The following is a 23694-nucleotide window of genomic DNA, read 5'->3' as shown; positions in this document are numbered from 1 at the left end:
TTATTTAACTACCGAAGGATATGTTACAAATTACCAGATTCTTGCTTGGCATCATCCTTGTACAAAAGCAATCTGGAAAAGAAAGGAAAACGAAACATCCTGTGAATGCTTTTCTCAATCAGAACAAAGTCTGGGACGGCTAAGATCTTGATCGGGTGCCACGCCACAACAACAAGCAGCATTATCAAAAAGTCGGCTAACGTTTCCACTTTCCGATATGTCTCTCATACTGTGTCGTGCATTTGCGTTGGAGTACGGCCTTTGGACATGCCACACGCTAAAGTAAATAACCCGCTGACAATACCCTCAACAATCACTATAAAGTAGAGGTGTTCTATAGACATGCATTTCCAAACTTGTGTTGCTCATTGTGACAACAGCAAACAACGAATCGAGAAACAGCGCATGACCGCGTATTGTGGTTACCAGCTGTGACGGTTTCGAAATAAAAATAACCAAAATGGCATAAGGGCGAGGGTATACTCACATCTTGCATGACGAACTAGCACTGGGAACGGGACAGAGAGAAGAGGGTCGTCCATGGAGGTTCGTTCACAATCACCGGACTCAGTCATCGACAGCTAGCTTATAAGACCCGTGATTTTTGTTTTATTTCAAGGGAAGGAGGGATCACGTGAATGCATCGTGGACAGCTTCTCCTTTCGCAGGAGCAGCATGTGAAATGCGATACCTCTTGCCGACACGCTCTTCTTTCTTCTTCTTTTTGTATGATAACGCAAGCCGCGAAACACTGTGTCGGAGACACCCGTCTGGCTTTTTCCAAGCGCTCTTTGGGAACGCCAACCACACAAAAACATTATCGTCCTCGCAAGATGTATTTTCGACTGCCGCACAAAGTAAATAGAGTTATATATGTGACAGTTGAATGAAATCCGTGCCATCATCGGGCCGTGCTCTGGCAACATCTCTCAGAGCTTGGGTGCACGGACGGACGGACAGACGTTTCCCTCGCAACACTCCTTGGCCCTGTGCAGCGAGCTAACCAGTGGAGAGTTACAAAAGCGGTGCTCCGCTTTCTGCGTAACACGGGTCTCCTGGGCTCCCTGTGAGCCCTGAGTTTCTCTCTCGGCCCAGTGGGCAGTCACCACAGCGCTCCTCCTTCGAACCTTGTCAACGCCTTGTGATTGTGTGACTGTGTGTGTGACTTTTCAGTTTTAGTTTTGTGTTTTAGTTTGGTTTTTCTTTTCCTTTTCTTTTCTTCTTTTTCTTCCTTCTTTTCCTTTCCTTTTCTTCTTTTTCTTTCTTCTTTTCCTTTTCGTTTCTTCTTTTCCTTTTCTTTCCTTCTTTTTCTTTCTTCTTTTCCTTTTCGTTTCTTCTTTTTCTTTCTTCTTTTCATTTCTTCTCCTTTCCTTTTCCTTTGCTTTCTTCTTCTCCTTTTCTTTTCTTACTTTTCCTTTCTTCCCCTTTTCTCCTTCTTTCTTCCCCTTTTCTTTTCTTACTTTTCTTTTCGTCCCCTTTCCTCCTTCTTTCTTCCCCTTTTCTTTTCTTATTTTTCTTTTCGTCCCCTTTTCTTTCCTTCCCCTTCCCTTGCCTTTTTGTTTGGAATAGCAAGCCGACCTTCGTCTGGCTGACCTTTCCTTTCTTTTTCTTAATAAACATATTCCCCCCCCCCCCGTGCTTGATAGTGTACGTCAATAAGACGCTGTCGCTTTGTAGCAAGTTGCATGATCTCGAAGCGAGTGGAATACTCAAACGGTTTCACTCATTCTTACGTGACCGTTAGATTAGTAAAACGAAGGATGTACCTTGAAACGAAAGAAAAAAAGGAATCGACTATATGGAGCGCGGAATACATTTCCTTTGGAGATTCCCAGATGACTTGATTTCGACGATTATTCGCTAATCACTAGAACTTCAAACAGCACAATATTCGTCTCAACTTGAAATGGTTCCATAAAATGTGTCCTCTTGACTGCTGTTAAACTAATTTTAATAGGTCCTTTCGAGCAAGGTATGCTTTCTGATTAGGCGGAGGTATCCAGTTTGGCTCTCACGTTTAACCATGACTTCTTCATTTTAATATCGAACACTTTTTCCTTGAAGTGCATGTAGCTTCTCGTAAGGAGAGCAAAATGGTATCAGCCGAAAATTGTCTAATGGTTCACGGCGCTTGATATGGTCATCGAGTTCAATGAATGTGGATACATGAGATGCTTAAACTCTCGCAAAATGAATTTCTGCTCTTCAATCATCGTTGATCCAAACGATGCAAATCCTACCAGATATGAACACAAGGTGTCAAATAGAACTCTGTTAGCGTCCCGATATGTATGCGGTTGACATATGGGTGATAGTGAGTATAATAGGGAAAAAATGCTTAAACATATAACCAGACCGCGATCTGTAAATATATGATAGTCTACATTTCAGTAGGTTAGGTTTAGTAGGTTCTCCCCTCATCTCTATGTTGTCGATCTATAAGAAAGCATTCAATTAGGTCCAAATTACGATCTTTCAATTGATAGATTCGAAATGATAGCTTTCCAACTCAATGTCGAATAATTATGGATGATATAACATAAGGTATTGGTTGGCGTGCTTTATCCATCCTGGGTTGTGCTAGCTGTTCACTTCATCGATTTCTAATCGCATAGAATAATTGATTCCTTACACATACCTGCTTGCGAATCGTTCACATGTTGCTACATGTTGGTACATATAGCTACATTTGATTATCACGAATATGGAATACTTAATTCTCTTGTGAGTGTCTGTATAGCTTGAAATGGGATAGTATCTATTCTTTACATGGTGTTGTCTAGAATGTCTTATAGAAATGGTTTGCCCGCCTGTGGACATTGAGTCTATCCACCATGTCGCCCTGTTAATGTATGATTTCTATCGTTTCTTGCGTTAACTATTTACAATTATTGCTAAGATTGGTTGCAGGTGGATCTATCCCTGTCTCTCGAGAAAGGGATGGAGGTTACATATTTGAGTATCAGATGTCCTATAATTAAAAAAATGAATTTGATTTGATTGTCATCGTATGGATCGAAAACATCTTATTGAAGCTAAAAGCCGTGTCCCTGATGTAAAATAATTATCGCTAGCTTTGATTTCATTCTTCAGATAGAAACATGGTGGTGGTGGTTTGTCGTTTTCATAGACTGCTTGAGTCTCACTCCTCTGCCTCTGTCGATTTCTTGGTGACTGCCTAATATGTTGTGATAGACTTGTTCTGGGTGGTCGGTTTCTATCATAAAGAATAGTTATTTCTAGCATTGATTTTTTATTTTTTTTAGATATTAAGTTGTGGTATAGAAAATTCAGTGATTAATTTGCTGGACCTCTGGGGATTGATTCCTCTGTCGTAGAATAATTACAGTTAGCTCTGATTTTATTCCCTAGATGTGACAAAAAAGTGTGGTGTAGATAACAAAATATTTTTACTCGTGTTTTACTTGTGCTTACCGTCATGTCATACGATGCCAAATAAAGTTTAGCTTGATACATTCGAATTGGTAACTGAGTCTTAATAGTTAGCCTGGATGACCTGATACAACATCGAATCGACATTGTAAGGAATGGGAGTATGCAACGTACATAACTCTACGATTTCTATAATATCTAGGGAATATAATCAGAACTAACAACAATTGTTCTATATCAACCCTCCTAGCAATAGGCCATCCATCCAAACGCTCACTTTTCTATGTCACAACTATTTGTAATATCTGAGAAGGAAAATCAATGCTAGCACCAAGTATTCTTTATCATAATAGCCGACCAGCTACAATCAATCTCTTGTAGCATATTATTTCAGTCATCAAGGAATCGACAGAGGTGAGACTCAAGCGGTCTATCAAACGAAGAACAACCACCACTATGTTACTATCTGAGGAATAAAATCACAGCAAGGGATAATTGAGTCTCTGTATGCAATATGGGGATAAGTCGAAAATCCCAAACCGAGAAAACTGCGAGTGAATATTTGGTAAAGTAGTTGCAGATAAGTTCCCTCGAATAACGCAAATGCAAAATGTGTAACATATATGCGTGTGTCTACTCTACATGCATGTCCCGTTAGCGTCCTTTCTGAGTGTGTGATTTAGCAGAGATTGAACAAATCCAGGAGCATGACATATCCCCTTTTTCTATATAAGAAAGCACGCACAGGGCTTTCGTGCAGGAAAAAACACTTTTCATGAGTCGGACTTTCATGGTGACGGCAGGATGTCCGAAGTTACCTTTGTGCAGTGGAGCAGCCTAGATCGTGATTATCGTGCTGCTAAACGAGCATAATCTTGAAAATAATGTTCTGTATGACCAGCAAAACATGACTTATTAGTATAGTGAGCACGTTTTCCGATTAAAACGCTCAGTAGCACTGCTGACACTGTTACGTGAGGTAGGAAGAACATGTTTTTCGAGCGGAAGTCCAAGTTGATTTCTGCACCCAAGCAAAATTTAAGCTTTAATATAAAGGGATATTAAGCTTATAATAGGGAAAATTTAACAAAAACACTAAAAGGGGATAATTTGACTTATCCCCTTATTGCACATAGAGGTTCAATCATTTTATGTGAAAAGCACAACCTTTAATTCCGAGAAGCGATTCTCAATCAACATGCTGGCGATTAACTATTATAGTATGTTGCTAATATTATCCGAAACGATCGACTGCACAACACAACACAGGATGGATAAAGCAGCATAAACAACATGCTGCATAATGTAAAACCCCGAGACTAGGGAACACGAAAGGACAGACACAACACGAAGTCGTTTCGTGTTCCCTAGTCTCGGGGTTTTACATTATGCACCATCTTCACCAGCTCGCTTGTTTCCTAGCCATTTTTTCACTGTCATAAACAACATGTTATATATTTTCATCGCGGTTAATTACGACTGTATGAAGCGCGGAATACATTTCCTTTGGAGTTTCCCAGATGACCTGATTTCGACCATTATTCGCTAAAACTTCAAAGAGCGCAATATTCGTCTCAACTTAAAAATGGTTCCACTCCTGACTGGTGTTCAGCTAATTTTGATAGGTCCTTTCCAGCAAGGTATGCTTTCTGATTAGATGGAGGTGTCCAGTTTGACTCTCACTTTTAACCATAACTTCTTTATTTTGATATCGAACACTTTTTCCTTGAAGTGATCTTCCAACTTACGAATCCTTCGTTTGCCGTCCTTGTCCTGAGTAGTGATGAATTGAGAGTGTAGCAAATAGTGGTTCTTTAAGATAAATCGATTGAATACAGCATTCATCCGTACAGTCAGATGTCTTAGCCGTGTACCGTAGCGTTTTAGGAATAAGCATTTGACTGCCACAAACTTGCACAATCTCATGTAGCTTCTCGTAAGGAGAGCAAAATGGTATCAATCGAAAACTGTCTAATGGTTCACCGTACTTGATATGGTCATCGAGTTTCAATTAATGTGGATACATGAGATGCTGAAACTCTCACAAATGAATTTCTGCTCTTGAATCATCGTTGATCCAAACGGTGATGTCAACTGCGAGCCGCAAATAATTGCATGGATTTGATAGAGCGGGCACATCATGTGATATGACTTAAAAAATACTTTCCCTATCAATATACAGATGGAATGGCAAGAAAATCTGTAATGATTCATTCGATATACACTGCTTGGATATGGTTATTCGATCTGACCGATTTCTTTATGAAAGGCAATCCATCAGCGAGGATTCCTATCACATCCGAGGCTGAGTATTTCAGTGTTCCCAGCCCCATGTCATGCTTTCGAAATCAATGTTCACTATCCAAATTATAGAAGCGCTATCCTGAAGACGGTTTGCAATTAAAAATTTGTACACATAATTAACGATTGAACAAAGTAACTGAACAAAGCAAACAAAAATGATGAACAAAGTACCTTAATCAAAGTGATACATGTAAAACGTTTGTGCCTCTGTCACCTAGTGAACGATATGAAGTAAGAAAAAAAATATTAGTCATGAAAGAAATGCTAGTGAAAGAAAAGCAAATAAAGATTATGTTTTGCTTGATGGGATAAGTTCTTTGAAGTTTTGATGATCATTTCGCACTTAACAGATGCACACTGCTTACTTATGCTCAAATTTGACCGTGGTTTTGTAAACATTATTTAGTGTTCTTTTCAGATGTTCTTGCTTTCACTCGATTGACACTGACACTTCCTGATCCTTCAGACTGTCTTCTTTAATTAAACTTGCGTCACCCACTCGTGCCATGCCTTCTAAATAAATGTTATCTGTTTTTTCTCATCGTGATGTGTAGCATAGTAATGCTTATCACATATGATGCGCAGACGACAATTACAACATTTGTCTATTTTGAGGCTGTTGTCATTGAAGTTGTTTTCAAATCCTACCAGATACGAACACAAGGTGTCAAATGTTACTCTGTTAGCATCCTGATATGTATGCGGATAACATATGGTGACAGCGAGTATAATTGGGAAAAATGTTTAAACATATAACGAGACCGCGTACTGTAAATCTATGATAGTGTACATTTCAGTAGGTTAGTAGGTTAGGTTAGGTAGGTTCTCCCATCATCTTTATGATGTCGATCTCAAATCCAAATCTTATCCAAAGATCCAAATTACGGTCTTTCAATTGATAGATTCGAAATGACAGCTTTCCAATAGTATCAATATGTAATAATTTTCTTGAATCATATAATATATGGTGTTGGTTGGTATGCTTTATCCATCCTGGATGTGCTGTTCGCTTCATCGATTTCTAATAGCATATAATAATTAATTCCTTACCCATACCTGCTTGCGAATCGTTCACATGTTGCTACATGTTGGTACATATAGCTACATTTGATTATCACGAATATGGAATACTTAATTCTCTTGTGAGTGTCTGTATAGCTTGAAATGGGATAGTATCTATTCTTTACATGTGTTGTCTAGAATGTCTTATAGAAATGGTTTGCCCGCGTGTGGACATTGAATCTATCCACCATGTTCGCCTGTCAATGTATGATTTCTATCGTTTCTAGTGTTAACTATTTACAATTATTGATAAGGTTGGTTGCAGGTGGGTCTATCCCTGTCTCTCCAGAAAAGGATGGAGGTTACATATTTGAGTATCAGATGCCCTATAATAAAAAAAAAGAATTTGATTTGATTGTCATCGTATGGCTTGAACCACTTATTGAAGCTAAAAGCCGTGTCCCTGATGTAAAATAATTATCGCTAGCTTTGATTTCATTCTTCAGATAGAAACATAGTGGTGGTGGTTTGTCGTTTTCATAGACTGCTTGAGTCTCACTCCTCTGTCTCTGTCGATTTCTTGATGACTGCCTAATATGCTGTGATTGACTTGTTGTGGGTGGCCGGTTTTTTATCATAAATAATAATTATTGCTAGCATTGATTTTTGTATTTTTGAGATTTAAAAAATACTTGTGCTACAGAAAATTGAGTGATTGGTTCGCTGGACACATCTCTGGGAATTGATTCCTACGCAGTTTTCTCGGTTTGGGATTTTCGACTTATCCCCATATTGCATACAGAGACTCAATTATCCCTTGCTGTGATTTTATTCCTCAGATAGTAACATAGTGGTGGTTGTTCTTCGTTTGATAGACCGCTTGAGTCTCACCTCTGTCGATTCCTTGATGACTGAAATAATATGCTACAAGAGATTGATTGTAGCTGGTCGGCTACTATGATAAAGAATACTTGGTGCTAGCATTGATTTTCCTTCTCAGATATTAAAAATAGTTGTGACATAGAAAAGTGAGCGTTTGGATGGATGGCCTATTGCTGGGAGGGTTGATATAGAACAATTGTTGTTAGTTCTGATTATATTCCCTAGATATTATAGAAATCGTAGAGTTATGTACGTTGCATACTCCCATTCCTTACAATGTCGATTCGATGTTGTATCAGGTCATCCAGGCTAACTATTAAGACTCAGTTACCAATTCGAATGTATCAAGTTAAACTTTATTTGGCATCGTATGACATGACGGTAAGCACAAGTAAAACACGAGTAAAAATATTTTGTTATCTACACCACACTTTTTTTGTCACATCTAGGGAATAAAATCAGAGCTAACTGTAATTATTCTACGACAGAGGAATCAATCCCCAGAGGTCCAGCAAATTAATCACTGAATTTTCTATACCACAACTTAATATCTAAAAAAAATAAAAAATCAATGCTAGAAATAACTATTCTTTATGATAGAAACCGACCACCCAGAACAAGTCTATCACAACATATTAGGCAGTCACCAAGAAATCGACAGAGGCAGAGGAGTGAGACTCAAGCAGTCTATGAAAACGACAAACCACCACCACGATGTTTATATCTCAAGAATGAAATCAAAGCTAGCGATAATTATTTTACATCAGGGACACGGCTTTTAGCTTCAATAAGATGTTTTCGATCCATACGATGACAATCAAATCAAATTCATTTTTTTAATTATAGGACATCTGATACTCAAATATGTAACCTCCATCCCTTTCTCGAGAGACTGGGATAGATCCACCTGCAACCAATCTTAGCAATAATTGTAAATAGTTAACGCAAGAAACGCTAGAAATCATACATTAACAGGGCGACATGGTGGATAGACTCAATGTCCACACGCGGGCAAACCATTTCTATAAGACATTCTAGACAACACCATGTAAAGAATAGATACTATCCCATTTCAAGCTATACAGACACTCACAAGAGAATTAAGTATTCCATATTCGTGATAATCAAATGTAGCTATATGTACCAACATGTAGCAACATGTGAACGATTCGCAAGCAGGTATGTGTAAGGAATCAATTATTCTATGCGATTAGAAATCGATGAAGTGAACAGCTAGCACAACCCAGGATGGATAAAGCACGCCAACCAATACCTTATGTTATATCATCCATAATTATTCGACATTGAGTTGGAAAGCTATCATTTCGAATCTATCAATTGAAAGATCGTAATTTGGAACTAATTGAATGCTTTCTTATAGATCGACAACATAGAGATGAGGGGAGAACCTACTAAACCTAACCTACTGAAATGTAGACTATCATATATTTACAGATCGCGGTCTGGTTATATGTTTAAGCATTTTTTCCCTATTATACTCACTATCACCCATATGTCAGCCGCATACATATCGGGACGCTAACAGAGTTCTATTTGACACCTTGTGTTCATATCTGGTAGGATTTGCATCGTTTGGATCAACGATGATTGAAGAGCAGAAATTCATTTTGCGAGAGTTTAAGCATCTCATGTATCCACATTCATTGAACTCGATGACCATATCAAGCGCCGTGAACCATTAGACAATTTTCGGCTGATACCATTTTGCTCTCCTTACGAGAAGCTACATGCACTTCAAGGAAAAAGTGTTCGATATTAAAATGAAGAAGTCATGGTTAAACGTGAGAGCCAAACTGGATACCTCCGCCTAATCAGAAAGCATACCTTGCTCGAAAGGACCTATTAAAATTAGTTTAACAGCAGTCAAGAGGACACATTTTATGGAACCATTTCAAGTTGAGACGAATATTGTGCTGTTTGAAGTTCTAGCGATTAGCGAATAATCGTCGAAATCAAGTCATCTGGGAATCTCCAAAGGAAATGTATTCCGCGCTCCATATAGTCGATTCCTTTTTTTCTTTCGTTTCAAGGTACATCCTTCGTTTTACTAATCTAACGGTCACGTAAGAATGAGTGAAACCGTTTGAGTATTCCACTCGCTTCGAGATCATGCAACTTGCTACAAAGCGACAGCGTCTTATTGACGTACGCTATCAAGCACGGATTTCATTCAACTGTCACATATATAACTCTATTTACTTTGTGCGGCAGTCGAAAATACATCTTGCGAGGACGATAATGCTTTTGTGTGGTTGGCGTTCCCAAAGAGCGCTTGGAAAAAGCCAGACGGGTGTCTCCGACACAGTGTTTCGCGGCTTGTGTTATCATACAAAAAGAAGAAGAAAGAAGAGCGTGTTGGCAAGAGGTATCGCATTTCACATGCTGCTCCTGCGAAAGGAGAAGCTGTCCACGATGCATTCACGTGATCCCTCCTTCCCTTGAAATAAAACAAAAATCACGGGTCTTATAAGCTAGCTGTCGAAGACTGAGTCCGGTGATTGTGAACGAACCTCCATGGACGACCCTCTTCTCTCTGTCCCGTTCCCAGTGCTAGTTCGTCATGCAAGATGTGAGTATACCCTCGCCCTTATGCCATTTTGGTTATTTTTATTTCGAAACCGTCACAGCTGGTAACCACAAAACGCGGTCATGCGCTGTTTCTCGATTCGTTGTTTGCTGTTGTCACAATGAGCAACACAAGTTTGGAAATGCATGTCTATAGAACACCTCTACTTTATAGTGATTGTTGAGGGTATTGTCAGCGGGTTATTTACTTTAGCGTGTGGCATGTCCAAAGGCCGTACTCCAACGCAAATGCACGACACAGTATGAGAGACATATCGGAAAGTGGAAACGTTAGCCGACTCTTTGATAATGCTGCTTGTTGTTGTTGCGTGGCACCCGATCAAGATCTTAGCCGTCCCAGACTTTGTTCTGATTGAGAAAAGCATTCACAGGATGTTTCGTTTTCCTTTGTTTTCCAGATTGCTTTTGTACAAGGATGATGCCAAGCAAGAACATATCCTTCGGTAGTTAAATAAAAGAGTAGAAAAATAATGTGCTAAAATAAAAAAGGAATATATACACTGTTGTCTGGTCTCCGACATACATCATTATTTGGGTGTACTTATCACAGTGGCATGGGGAAAAAAAAATCATGCTGTCACGCGCCATGCATTTTTCAAACCGAAACCGAAACTTCAGACGGTCAAAAGCTTGAAACAAGGTGGCTTCTGCAACCATTCAAAACCTAGGAATTCCAAACCGAAACCAAAACTACACATGGTCATAAACTATACGGGAACCAACCTTGGCGTCGGGTCCCGACATCCATTTTGTTAAAACCGAAACTACAGACGGCCAAAGCTTGAAAATTAGAGGGCGCTTGAAACCAACCTAGCTGGCGCTCTAGCGCGGCAACCAACCTAGGTGGCGGGCCCCGACGTCCATTTGTTTTTTCAAACCGAAACTGAAACTACAGACGGCCAAAGCTTGAAAACTAGAGGGCGCTTGGTGGGAATTTCAAACCGAAACCAAAACTACACATGGTCGGAAACCTACCTGGCGCTCTGACGCGGCAACCAACCTAGGTGACGGACTGATCGGGACGTCAACCCGATCGGAAAATGCTATTAAATGTCATCGGATGTTATTGCGTGTTATTAAATGTCATTTGCGTGTTATTACATGTCATTTGCGTGTTATTACATGTCATTGCTTGTTATTAACCGTCATTGCGTGTTATTAAGTGTCATTAAATGTGCATCCAGGTGCCTATCAAACACTATCGACACGTGAGTTCCCATTGTTTACCTGAGTTAACCGTTACCTTATCCTGGCGGCGCATGTTATTGAAACTTGGGAACCCATTGTTCACACTATCGATACATGATTTCCATTGTTTTCTGAGCTATCTTATCGTGCGTGTGCGTGTCGCATGTAACCTGAGAGGCCCATTGTTACCAAGTGCTATATCTATCGGTAGCGCCATCTGTTGAACGGCGGTAAATTTGCTGGAAGTGCTGCCATCTCTAGATGAACGAACTCAACTCCCCATGACGCCACCTGGCATAAAAGAAATCAAACGACGTCTCCACCCCACACAATTCTATCCTGATTAGCGACGCAAGTAAACATGTAGAGCCCATGGTCCAGTGGCTTGAGCTGCTCGTCTGACAACCTAAAGGACCCAAGTTCGATTCCTAGTTTGTTTCACCATGACGTCATTATGGTTTAATCTTATCATTGATACCATATCACTAAGATTAACTATGTGATGTCACTGATAGTTAATCGGTGGATACACTATCTTATCCACTGACCTCACTGATATGAGGGCGGAGCGGCTGCGGCCTGGAGTGACGTCATACGTCCTTGATGACGTCATTTCCTGTTTGACGTCATTTCCTGGCTGTCGAGTTAATCAGTAGTACTACTGCCCTCCCTAGCTATTTTTTCAAACAAACAAACCGCGGTAAAATTTAGAGATTTTTGGTTTTATCGGAAAAACTCCGCTTTTGCGCATTTCACTACGCGAGAGCTCAGCAAGAAAAGACGTGCCCTGATGACTTGTTGGCGGGATTTGTTTCCTTTTGTGTCGAGACTGCCTCGTATCGCGGGTTAGCATTCCACGAGACCAGGATGGGTGGTTCTCTGGACCCAAATCCACTTTGCAACACTCTTTGACTTATCCGTGTAATGCGGGTTAACTCCATCTTTGCATAGAGGCACCTCGACGTTACAGAGTCACTCGATGGGACACCTTATCTAGTCCTTTCATTTCCCTTCCTCTTTTCCTTTTTCTTCTTTTCCCCTTTTTTCTTTCACTCTATTAGACATAACCCCTGCTCGTCCACCCTCTCCTTTCTCTCTCGCACTCCTTCTGTGAACGCAAACACGAAGGAAGAGCGAATGTGAAGCGCAGGTTGGGTTGAAGCTGTCGTTGGACATGTACGCTCGAGCCAGTGCAACTTTTTCTGCACGAAAACAATCACCTGAATTTGCTATAAAGCCGGTTCCTTACCAGACAGCGCCAAAGACGGGGTGCTGACACATGACGTTCCAAATTCCGCTATCTTTCGGCCTCAATGATTTCTCTGGTGGTCTTATTCATACATCTCGCTATCACTCTGTTTGGTTATGTGACTATCATAGTATGTCTTCCGTAGGCTTGGGGAAAATTGTTTGGCGGCATTACAGAACCAATAAATGCCATGGAATTTCGAAGCGTACGCCCGCAAGGACGCTCACCGCATGAGTCCCTAATGTCCGGCATTTGCAAACAAGGCAAGATGAGGTCAACATAGAGCCATCCAGGATGGCTTCAAATGTAGCTGCCGGTTTATCTCTCTATTACCCTCTCGATCTCGTTGATGCAAACATGAGCGCTTATAACGTGTCAAACCTCCCCCCTCGAATGTCAAATGTTAAGAGAACATCAGTCCAATGTACCTAACAAATATAGTACTTTGGGGGAACACCTTGGTACGTGTGCTGGCTGCTGGGTGCGAGACTTCGGCGTTTAGTCACACGCAGTGGCGTCGCTAGGGTACGCGTCACCCGGTGCGGGAGCTCATTGCGTCACCACCCACCCCACCCCATGCCCACAATAACGGATACCAGGATTTCCGTATTTCCAGGATTTCGTCCCGGCGATTCACGCTAAGTAAGCATATTACACCACACTCAGAAAAAAAAAGTGCCTTGCAGAAGGCTCCTCATGTTGTTTTTGGCGTCATCGTGCCACAGAGAACCAGAGGAAGGGGCAGTATTGGTGCGGCGCGTCACCCCTTCCGTCGCTTCACCCGGTGCGGCCGCACTCCCCGCACCCCCCTAGTGACTCCACTGGTCACACGCAAGTTATTTTCAAGAGCAAAATACCGGGGGGGGGGGGTGCTGTACAGGGAGGTGTTAGAAATAAAACAAGCGAGTTCTAAGTGCATTAGCAGAGTCGGTGTTCTTCTCCGATAAAGTGATCAACCTATGGATAATCTAAACACAGAGTGATCGTTCTAGATTGTTCGTCGGGACGATGCGGATAGATGGTTTGAGGGGTTATAAGCGTACATGTTTCAATGAATAAAAATCTTTGGTTGGCTGTCAACGCTTTGTGTCGTCTCGATCTTGTCTCTGTAGTGTTTTTTTTTTCCCTTTTTTCTTGCACTGGGAGAACTTATCGATTTTAGAATGTACCACCAACCCGCCCGGATTTTAACCTCAATCCATTCTTTCCCTGTCTCGGGTTTCACCGTTTGGCATACTTACCGGTTCGCCTTTCCCCTAGCCCTTTTTCTGTTAACTTTTCCTCAACTGGTAAGTAAAACATTCGGAGTCACAGTATAACGAAATGTGCGTTTTCTATTTTTTTTCTTTTTTTCGAAGTCTTATAGCGCATGAGACCATGACTCATATTATTTGAGCCAATGTTGGTGTGAGACATCCGAGTACTCCAAATAAGAGTTTGAGATTTGTGGAACTAATATGCAACATGCACGACGACAACACTTTTCAGTATTGTGAAGTGACCCTGTGGCCCTATACATATGGAAGACAATGTTTTCTTAATCCCAAGCATTTACAACGCACTTGGTATGAGTTTGAGTTTGAATATATATATAAAAAATGGAAGATATTGAATTCATCACCTTGTATGAGTTTCCTGAGGACACGTTGCCTTTAAATCACAGAACGAGGAGCATCTCCCTTCGAAAGGGAAAATAGCGCTACCTTCAAGAGACGGTTCCTTCTGCATATTAACACCTTTCAGTGAACACAATTACCACACGTGGAAGCTGTTACGCAGTATTTTTTTTTTTTCAGTCTCGAAGAATCGCGGATCTATCCTGGATATTCCTGACGATATCGCGGCAGAATTAGTCAGGCTTCACACAGACCCTTACGCCTGGTGGTTTGGGCAGTTCATGGCATACATCATGAGGCCTTCGGTGTCCCTATTTGACAACCTAAGCGAAACGAAGAGAAACATCACCTTTGGGTCTCCTATTGTGGGGTGAGTGGTCCACACTCCAGATGATGTTTCCTCGCAACGTTACACATTATTCTGAGAACGGTGACACTACAGAATAGTTAAATATTTTATATACTTATGTTAATAATATAGGGTTCGTAGATAACTCGCCCTGGGCCCTGTTTTCTCAGTTTATTTCTGACTGTGAACCCACACTCTCTTGGGGAGCCATGCGCTCATGAATTTGTCATTCTACACTGTATGTTTCATATATTTACACGACATGTTTCATACTCCAAGCCATACTTTTCAGTTTAAGAGGCAAATACTAACGGAGGTAGTCCACCCGTTAAGTTAGAGAAGCCTTGTAAAGAATTCGTTGGCTCACGTTGAGTAAAGTTCACTGCCAATTATGCTGGAAGGCGAATAATATTGCAATAATTGTTCCATCTCATTTTAGCTTACACGTCCGACGCACTGACAAGGGCAGCGAGGCGTCCTACCACGAAGTAGAAGAATACATGGAACACGCCGAGGAATATTTCGCCAACATCGCCGGGCCCGTACCAAGGCGCATATATGTGGCAACCGAAGAGCCTTCGGTCTTCCGGGAACTACGGAAAAAGTATACTTTAGCTCATTTACTTTACGATGTGAGCTGCTCGTAAGTAGGAGTAAGAGATATCAACGTAGCTGTCCTTAGTCCGAATCGTTTCGTTGTGTCGTTTCTGAGAGCACTGCTGCTTCTTTAGTTTTTGGACGCACCTGTATAAGAACTGCAGGTGTGGCAACGTAGCGCACCCGCTTCGCAGGTGTTCTCCATCGATATCAACTGATTTGGTTTTTGATCGGTGGGAGATGATGAGTTGTTGCACATGATGTGCAAACTCATTGGCGGTACAGTACGCCAAATGAAATTGGGTCATTCCATTCCAAACGTCCCAGACATTGCGCTCGACCATCTCCGATTTCTTTCAAAGAAATTGTGGTTAATCGTTCACAAGCAGCCAATGCTCTCTCCCGGATTAATTTTGCCGCAAAAGAATTTTGGCAACATGGCCGCCTCTTGAAGGAGTAGCCTACCTGGCAAAAAAAAAAAAAAACATTCTAACAAAATAGCTTGAGCTACATGTTTCATGTGTTAGGTTGTGAGGAAAGTCAGTCTGGCTCCCTTCAACGCTTTGTTTCCAATCATGGACCAGCAATCTTGTTTCAAAATGACATTTGTTTCATAAAGGTAAGTCACACTATCTCTGTAAAGTAGTTGTTTGTCAGACCCCTAAACAATGACCCATCGTATGGTGGCTTGGTTGAAGCGATACATATCTTGAAAGTATGCATTAACTGAGCCTTGAAATCAATCGCTCATGTCATATTGCTTAAGTTGGATGTAATCGCTAAACATTTTCCCAACAGGTTCCCAAGATATCTCTTTCTGGGCGACGAGAAGGCGTCCCAGGATGCCAGCAATCGAAGCACACGTTATTCACCATCTGCCCTCCAGGCAGTCGTGAAGGACATTTTCCTTCTTTCCCAGTGTGACTTGGTCGTATGTACTTTGTCATCTGGCGTGTGTCGTGTCGCCTACGAGCTAATGCAAGAGCGACGTACCGACGCCACATCTCACATAGTATCGTTAGACGTTGACTACTTCTATGCATTCGTTCGATTCCCGCCCAGGCGTATCATCTACCCACACCAAGGGACTGCGCCCAAGGAATTGCAGCTGCGAGAAGGCGACAGCGTCCAACGAGTGGGCGATTTTTCAGTCACTCTGGAAGCACAAAATAAGAAATTTTGGGACGGCTACTCTTTTAGTTGTCGCCAAGGAACAAACCTTACCGGACACTTTCCGTTGTTCAAGAGCGTAGCACAAGTGCGTGTTCCACCCAACGTTACCGAAACGAATCTCTTCGAAGAAGCTGAGTCTGAAGCATTAGTGTGTAAAGCGTGAGTTATTACAGTTCTAATGGGTCCAAATGGTTCTGTAAGGTATTGCGAAGAATACTGCGAAAAAAATTATTTAGGTCAGATAGTTCCATTGAGGTATCCTACAAAAAAAATTCAGTGGACATTTAGCGGTAAATGCGATTGAAACGCGTTAGCATTAAGCGCCTTTTCTGGTCCATAATTTACTTCCGGGTATCCACTTCCGGTCTAAACCAGACTTCCAGTCTAAACCGGACTTCCCGTGTATACTTGTCTTCCGGTATCCAGTTCCGGTTCAACTCGACTTCGGATTCTCCACCTCCGGCCTATATTGACTGCCGGAACTTGACTTCCAGTTCGACACTTTCAATTACTATGTGTAGGTCTATTTAATTAACCTTTAATTGGCCTCAATTACCTTAATTACCGAAGGGAACCACATGCTACATCAGGTAATCTTGTATTTCATTTTTATTCCCTTTAATTACGCTTACATGCTTTAATTACTCTCAATTTCTCTTTAATTGACGTCTATTACTTTTCATTACATTCAATTACCTCCGATAACCTGTGTATACCTTCGGTAATCTTTAATTTCATCTAATCTTTCTTTTAATTACACATACCAGGGTGGTTTCATAAGTTTCCTGCCCTTCCAACTTTTAATAGTCATGGTGACGAAACAAGTGCATCACTTTTCGACATTGTCACCCTTAACTTCGATGCACTTTTGACACCTTTCAACCAGCATTCTTATACCCTTGAAAAAATAGTCCGAAGCTTTGTCCGCAAAATACTGGAAATCTGCCTCTTACACCTCACTATCGTTTTGAAATCTCCGTCCTCTGAGATCCCTCTTACAGGAAGTAATCACTCGGTGCCAAGACTGGACTGTGGGGTGGGTGGTGGATTTCTTCGAAGCCGCACTCCTTCAGTGCAGCCTTTGCAACAGAAGTCGTGTGGACAGGGGCATTGTCCTGGAGCAACCGGACACCTCAACTCAACCTGCCGCGCCTCTTTTCCTTGATGGCGTCTCGCAGTCGGTGCAGGAGTGAAGCATAATAAGTAGCATTCACTGTGGTGTTCCTCTCTTTGAAGTCGATGAGGAGGATCCCGTGACAATCCCAAAATATTGTTGCCATGATCTTCTTTGTGGATTGTGTGACCTTGGCTTTTCTTGGGGGTGCTTCTTCTGGTTTGCGACATTCCATCGACTCCTTTTCCGAAAGGAGGTCATAGTAGAGCACCATAGTCTCATCCCCTGTAACAATTGATTTCAATATTTCTTCTTCGTTCTCTTGACAGAGCTCCAAAAACTCTTTGGCACAGACGACGCGCTTTTGCTTTTGAGCTGACTAGAGAAGTCGTGGCACCGATCTCGCACTGACCTTTTTCATGTGAAGGCCCTCGCTGATGATGCGAAAAACGGTTGTTTTGGAAAGCCCCAACCGTTCTGAGATTTCCTTCACCTTCAACGCCTGTCGCTCAGCACTTCCTCCTCGACAAGAGAAAAATTTTCTTGTGTCACCACTTCCACTGGACGACCATCGTGTGGATCATCTTCAATCGACTCTCGCCCCACTCGAAACTGCTTAGTCCAGTCTTTTACCGTTGTGTACGACGGAGAGGCTTCCCTGTACACGTTGTCCAGTCGCGCTTTAATTTCTCTAGGCGAAAGTCCCTCTTTTGTCAAGAATTTTATGACAGCGCGGTACTCGATTTTTTCCGTTTTAACTAAGCAGTGCACCCTGGCTGTTTGAAGTGCCGCTCTCCAACCGACAAAATCATGGAAAGGGTTGAGGGTGGTGCTCCGGCCCTCCAACAGATGGCGCCACGCGTCCTTAATCGCATTTTCAAATTTGAGCGCATTTTCTACCTCGGGCCGGAAACTTATGGAACCACCCTCGTATCTCACATTCATAACCTTTAAACTCAACTTTCTTGCTTTAATTGAGTTTAGTTACCTCTAAATACCTTCAGTTACTTTTACCTGTTACTTTTGACAACTTTAAGTTCAAATCATTTACCTCTCTTTACATGTCCTCTTATACCTCTGTCTTGGTGACGCTTCACCGTCTCATACACGGACACACGCGCACATACATACATACATACATACATACAGCTTTTCTTCATTTTGACACTCCTAATGCTCGTGCATTAACAGTTCCGTACACTGCAGAACACTGAACGTTTCGTTGAGTCTGAGGACGATACGAGGGACAGCCGACAAGTTGACACGGATACTCACGGAGGCTTGTGAGTCTCCGTGCCAACTCCTAAACAACCAATGGGTTGCCAAGTTGTTAGACACGCCCGACCCTTGGCTGTCATGAAAAGCGTTCAGAAGGTCCAGTAGTACAGGAACAGATATTCAGAAATATGTATTATGCGAGAGCCGATGTTGTAAGAATCTTGGGGACCACCACCATATTTTCCCTCTTTTCTTAGCACCAAGCCTTCGAACTGCATAATCCTTTCTCGCTTTGCTGCGGTAGTTTTGTACGTCTGCATACGGATGCACCTGCACAATTTTCTCAATTTTCAATTATTTGCACGACAGGCAACAAGGGGAGCTGTCAAATTTTATTACCAAAAACAGAAAGAAACACGCACAGGAGCGCATTTCTCTTTCGGATTTCATCGGAGAGCATCAGAAAAGGACGGAACGTCTCAGAGAACGCGATCCTCCTCCGTTGCTGACACGAAGATTGTTACGGCGAGATGCAGGCATCAATCATGCTCCATGATATTCGAACACACCTGTACAGTTCAAATTCCAGTTAGCGCAACGCGTTTATTTCCTACATCCGTGAACATCGTACGCGGTAACGAAACAATACGCATTCACAGCAGCTTCTAGGAACGACAGCGGCTAACAGTAAAGCATTTAATCTTATACTGATCACTCGTCCGTCACGTGTCAATGTCTTCCAAGCAAGGAACGACACACTCATGCTAGGTATATGCAGACATCCGGATTTAAGGTTGTTACTGGTTGACTTCGAAACCCCGCAAGCCCAGTTAATTCACGTCCCATCACATACCAAAACGCGATCGAACCCGACATGGAATCGAATGAAGACCTGTGTAGCCACCGTGTTTCACCCACATACGAGGCTGTTCAACTCCACTTTAGGAGACCGTGTTTCTGGAACTGACGCTACTGTTCAATTTTTTCCAGTGCCAGTGATCACTTAGTCCTCATTGTGTACTTAGTTTCGTTATTTTGCTTATTTCCACTGCTGCTGCACAATATTGGGATGGAAAACTTAGTCAAGCCCCCTCGGCTTTTTGCTTCTTTCAACCGAAAGGAAAAATAAAGATTGAGTTTAATCAAATTGAATTGAATCCTATACCGCCTCCCTGTGCAGACGTTCCGTTGAAGCACCAGAGGGAACGGCTGTGTTCGCTTTTTTTGAAGACACGGTGAGCGTTCGAAGAGCTGTTCTCATGACAGGTCCGCGTAAGGCGGACCAATGACAATGAATACAGGCAAGAAATATGACCGGTGAAGAAAGGGTGCGGGCTCTACAAAAAGTATCGTTAACGATACAGAGATCGTGTTACCATCATTTTGTAAAGGAAATACTTTTCCGATAGCGACCAAAAAAGTATCCTTACTTTGATAACAAAAAAGTACGATAAAGGCGTTACGTACAGGTCCCAACAAAAGTTAAACACGCGAGCGGTGCATTTTCTCCTCGGTGGGACGCCCTACAGAGGCAAGCGGAAACGGGCTTGTTCACTCGATATCGTTAAGAGAGGTGGAGGAGTGCGCCGGCAACGATACCCATTCAAACCACCTTTCAAGCAGGCTCATGTCATACCGAAGCTACGGCGGCGTCTTTCTACCAGCGCAAACCCACTTCCGCTTACCGGTAGGGTGTCGCACTGAGGAGAAAATTCGCCGCTCGCGTGTTCCGTAAACTTTTGTCGGCACCTGTACGACTCTGGGTATAAACAGCCTGCTGTACGAAAACAGCGTCCCCATGGATTCGTATTGTACCCACAACGCAGAGAAGGAGCAGTATGAACAAAGCATTAGTTCACGATTAATCGCGGACCGGTTGTGGTACAGTGTCGAAGTGGAGTCGCAGCCCACCCGTCTAGCGACCCTCGTTTCAGAGGCTTTTTCTTAGAGAGCCACGTTGCATATGAAGCGTTACATATGATGTGTTCGTAAGGGAACACTGATGATGTGTGCAAAATAGTTATCCCAAACTCCTCGCGGTTTTTCGAAAAAGTGAATTTTTAGTTTCACTGACATTCCGTCTTGTGGCCCGCAAACCCTGTGTCGACGACACATTCGTGGTCTGCCCGTGCTCCGGCTTGGCATGACATTTGGCTTGGTTTCTTTCGCCAAGCCGGCCGGTTTCTTCTGCCGAGCCGTCTGCTGCGCAGATTGACATTGGGGAAGTGATAAACAGTTCGCTATTAGGGAGCCAGTATATTTCTTCGACAGCAAAGCATTTGCTAGGCCAGTACAGACTTCCTAGTGTGTTTAGTGTTCTGTGCTGCGTGCCGAGCATGCGTGAGTGTTTTGCTACCGTCTGCAAGAACACTTCAGCATGCAGTTACAATGTTTCAAATGACAACTTTCCGGAAGGCGAAAGAAAAAGCTATTGACTGCAACAATCGGTTACAGCTCCGACTGGGTGCCACCTTCGAAAGCAGCGATTTGATCTGTTCGTTTCGCTCATACGAATGTTACGGAAGCAATGCGCAACTTGTTTCACACGAAGCCGATGATGTCTCGTCCGGGATGCTGTGGCAACCTTATCTGCAGCAGGCGATTGCAGGGGCAGGACTAGGCAGCAGATCACGACCTACTATTATACTAGAGGGTAGTAGTTCTGACAATCGCCGCTTGGCTATGGGATATGGCGCTAGCTCGCACTATTCGTTACCACGTGACTTGCCGAAACCGCAGCAATGCATGGTGGGCTGTGTTGACGACGACGAAGCAGTAAGAGAGAGAATAGCGCGTGCTGAGCAACAGCCTGTATAACACGAAAGACGGTGGCAAGGGTGATAGTGTCATTCCCTCTCCCCAATAATGCGATGTGGTGCTTGCAGTGGCCACTACAGTAACAATGCCATGACCCGGCTCTCCCATAGGCGATCGCCAGTTGTCCAGGTCTCTAGTATAGAGTAGGTCGTGCAGCAGATCAAGGTAAGACGCGTAACGTTAGACAAGTCAGTCATTCGGTGCAAATGCCATCACATAGAAAAGAAAAATACGCTATCTGCTTCATCCTTTAGAGATTAGGCCCCAGCGGGTGTATTCTCAGTACAGATTTGGAATGGCATTATTTGTTAAATTATTTCGCAGGCATTCTGGCACCACCGAAAAGCTTGCACTCCACGCCTCGACTATCACCGTCTTTGTTTAGAGCTGAAGGCTGTCACCATCAAACCAGACGCCCCTTCAAAGTTCATCTGTTTTTGTTGACGTAACAGTGACACCTGGTACTGAGACATTTCATTTTCTGATGAATCAAGTGCTTTGCATCACTTGTGCTCGACTTCTTGTGTTCCTATACCCTTGCTGTTGCTCGCTAGCTCAGCAACCATGCCTCAGGTGTTTCTGTTCTTACTCCAGCGCTTTTGGAGTACATTTAAGCAGTATCATTGTATCATATGCACGGCAGCACATCTTGTGTATTTTGAGTAAGGTATAAATTAAAATGTTTGCTCAGCTGTTGTATTTTGGTCACAAATAAGGTGTTCTTCCAGAGTCCTCAAGGGCAGTACTAGAAATATTATGTTGGGCGTGAGCGGGGATGAGAGTTAGCAACATGGCCCCCTGCCGCCCCTCCCCCTGAGCCCTGCGCGTATTTTTTCCCGCGCGGCGCGTGTGCGGAAGGTTGTCCGCGCGCTTATCGGCGGGGGGAGGGCTGCGTGCGCGCTTACCCTCTCACATTTTTGAGCCTTGGCCGACTTCGTTCTCATATTTTTCCCGCGCCCAGCTGGCGGCGCTCGGGTGGAGGACTGCTGTGGTGGACGAAGCGTGACCGGAGGTCTGCGTGCGCGCTTATCCGTTCACATTTTTTAGCCTGGGCCGACTTCTTTCGTCATTTTTCAATCTGTGCCGACTTCAATCGCTATTTTTTTTTAAGCTACAACAGGTGTGCAGTAGGCGGTTTACATGCAAAGGATAGCCATACACTAAAGTACAAGTGAAAATATATTTATTAAAGTCATTAGTGTCAGGAATTATGTTGCAACTCTGCCAAAAATCTGATGCAATAGCATTGAAGGGGTATCACAATTTTGTATTAGTGATAATCACGCAAGTTTTCAATTAAGCAGAAGGAGTAGCACATTTTAATCGAAGAAGATATTTTAATCAATACGATTACAATCAAAATTAAAAGTTTTATTATAAAAAGTCTAACATTATCATACGTGAGCACCCTAGCGGAGTTTTAATTATAAAGTTCTGACAGATGTACGTAACTTCATGCACAACAGCTAATATTCCATTATGACACATTTAATCAGAGAAGATATTTTTAATCAATATGATTACAACCAAAATTAAAAGTTTTATTATAAAAAGTCTAACATTATTATACGTGAGCACCATAGTGGAGTTTTAATTACAAAGTTCTAATGGATGTATGTAACTTCAAGAACAATAGCTGGGCCGACTTCTCTAGCGATTTTTTATTTTTTTTTCCAGCGCGCGGTGGCTGGCGCGCAGGTGAGGGGCTGTCCGTGTGCTTACCAGCGGGCCAAAGAGCTAAGCGTACACTTATGGTTGTCCACCCTGGGCCGACTTCGCTCGCATTTTTTCATGCGGCGCGTGGGCACTTTACATGCAAGTAGGGGCATGCACACTGACAACACCGGACCGACTTCTTTGGCGATTTTTCACACTGGGCCGACTTCGTGTGCAATTTTTTTCAGGTGATGCGTGAGTGGTTTACATGCAAGTAGATGGGTGAGGTGATGTCCGAGTGCCTACCAGCGAGCCGGAGAGCAGCGCGCGCCCTTATCGTTCTGTATTTTTCCACCTGGGCCGACTTCTTTGGCGATTTTTCACCCGGGCCGACTTCGTTCGCAATTTTTTTTTCAGGCGGCGCGTGAGTGGTTTACATGTAAGTAGGGACATGCACACTCTCATCCCATCCAGGCGACGATACCGTCACATCTGGGCCGACTTCCATCGTCATTTTTCAATCTGGGCC

General features: G+C 42.8%; 1 protein-coding gene across 1 annotated transcript in view; it reads left to right on the top strand.

Moving 5' to 3' along the window:
• The window catches only part of LOC135384892 (alpha-(1,6)-fucosyltransferase-like), a 46709-nt gene extending 30186 nt beyond the window's left edge, over positions 1-16523 (top strand). Inside the window, exons 5-7 of the mRNA XM_064614074.1 lie at positions 14422-14611; positions 15030-15194; positions 15986-16523. Coding sequence (XP_064470144.1) covers positions 14422-14611; positions 15030-15194; positions 15986-16523 — 893 coding nt within the window. The remainder of the gene's footprint in view (positions 1-14421; positions 14612-15029; positions 15195-15985) is intronic.
• Positions 16524-23694: the final 7171 nt, after the last annotated feature.

This window comes from Ornithodoros turicata, chromosome 2, assembly GCF_037126465.1.
Source record: "Ornithodoros turicata isolate Travis chromosome 2, ASM3712646v1, whole genome shotgun sequence".
NCBI lineage: Eukaryota > Metazoa > Arthropoda > Arachnida > Ixodida > Argasidae > Ornithodoros > Ornithodoros turicata.
Note: the sequence above shows the minus strand (reverse complement) of the source record. Positions and strands in the feature narration are given on the sequence as shown.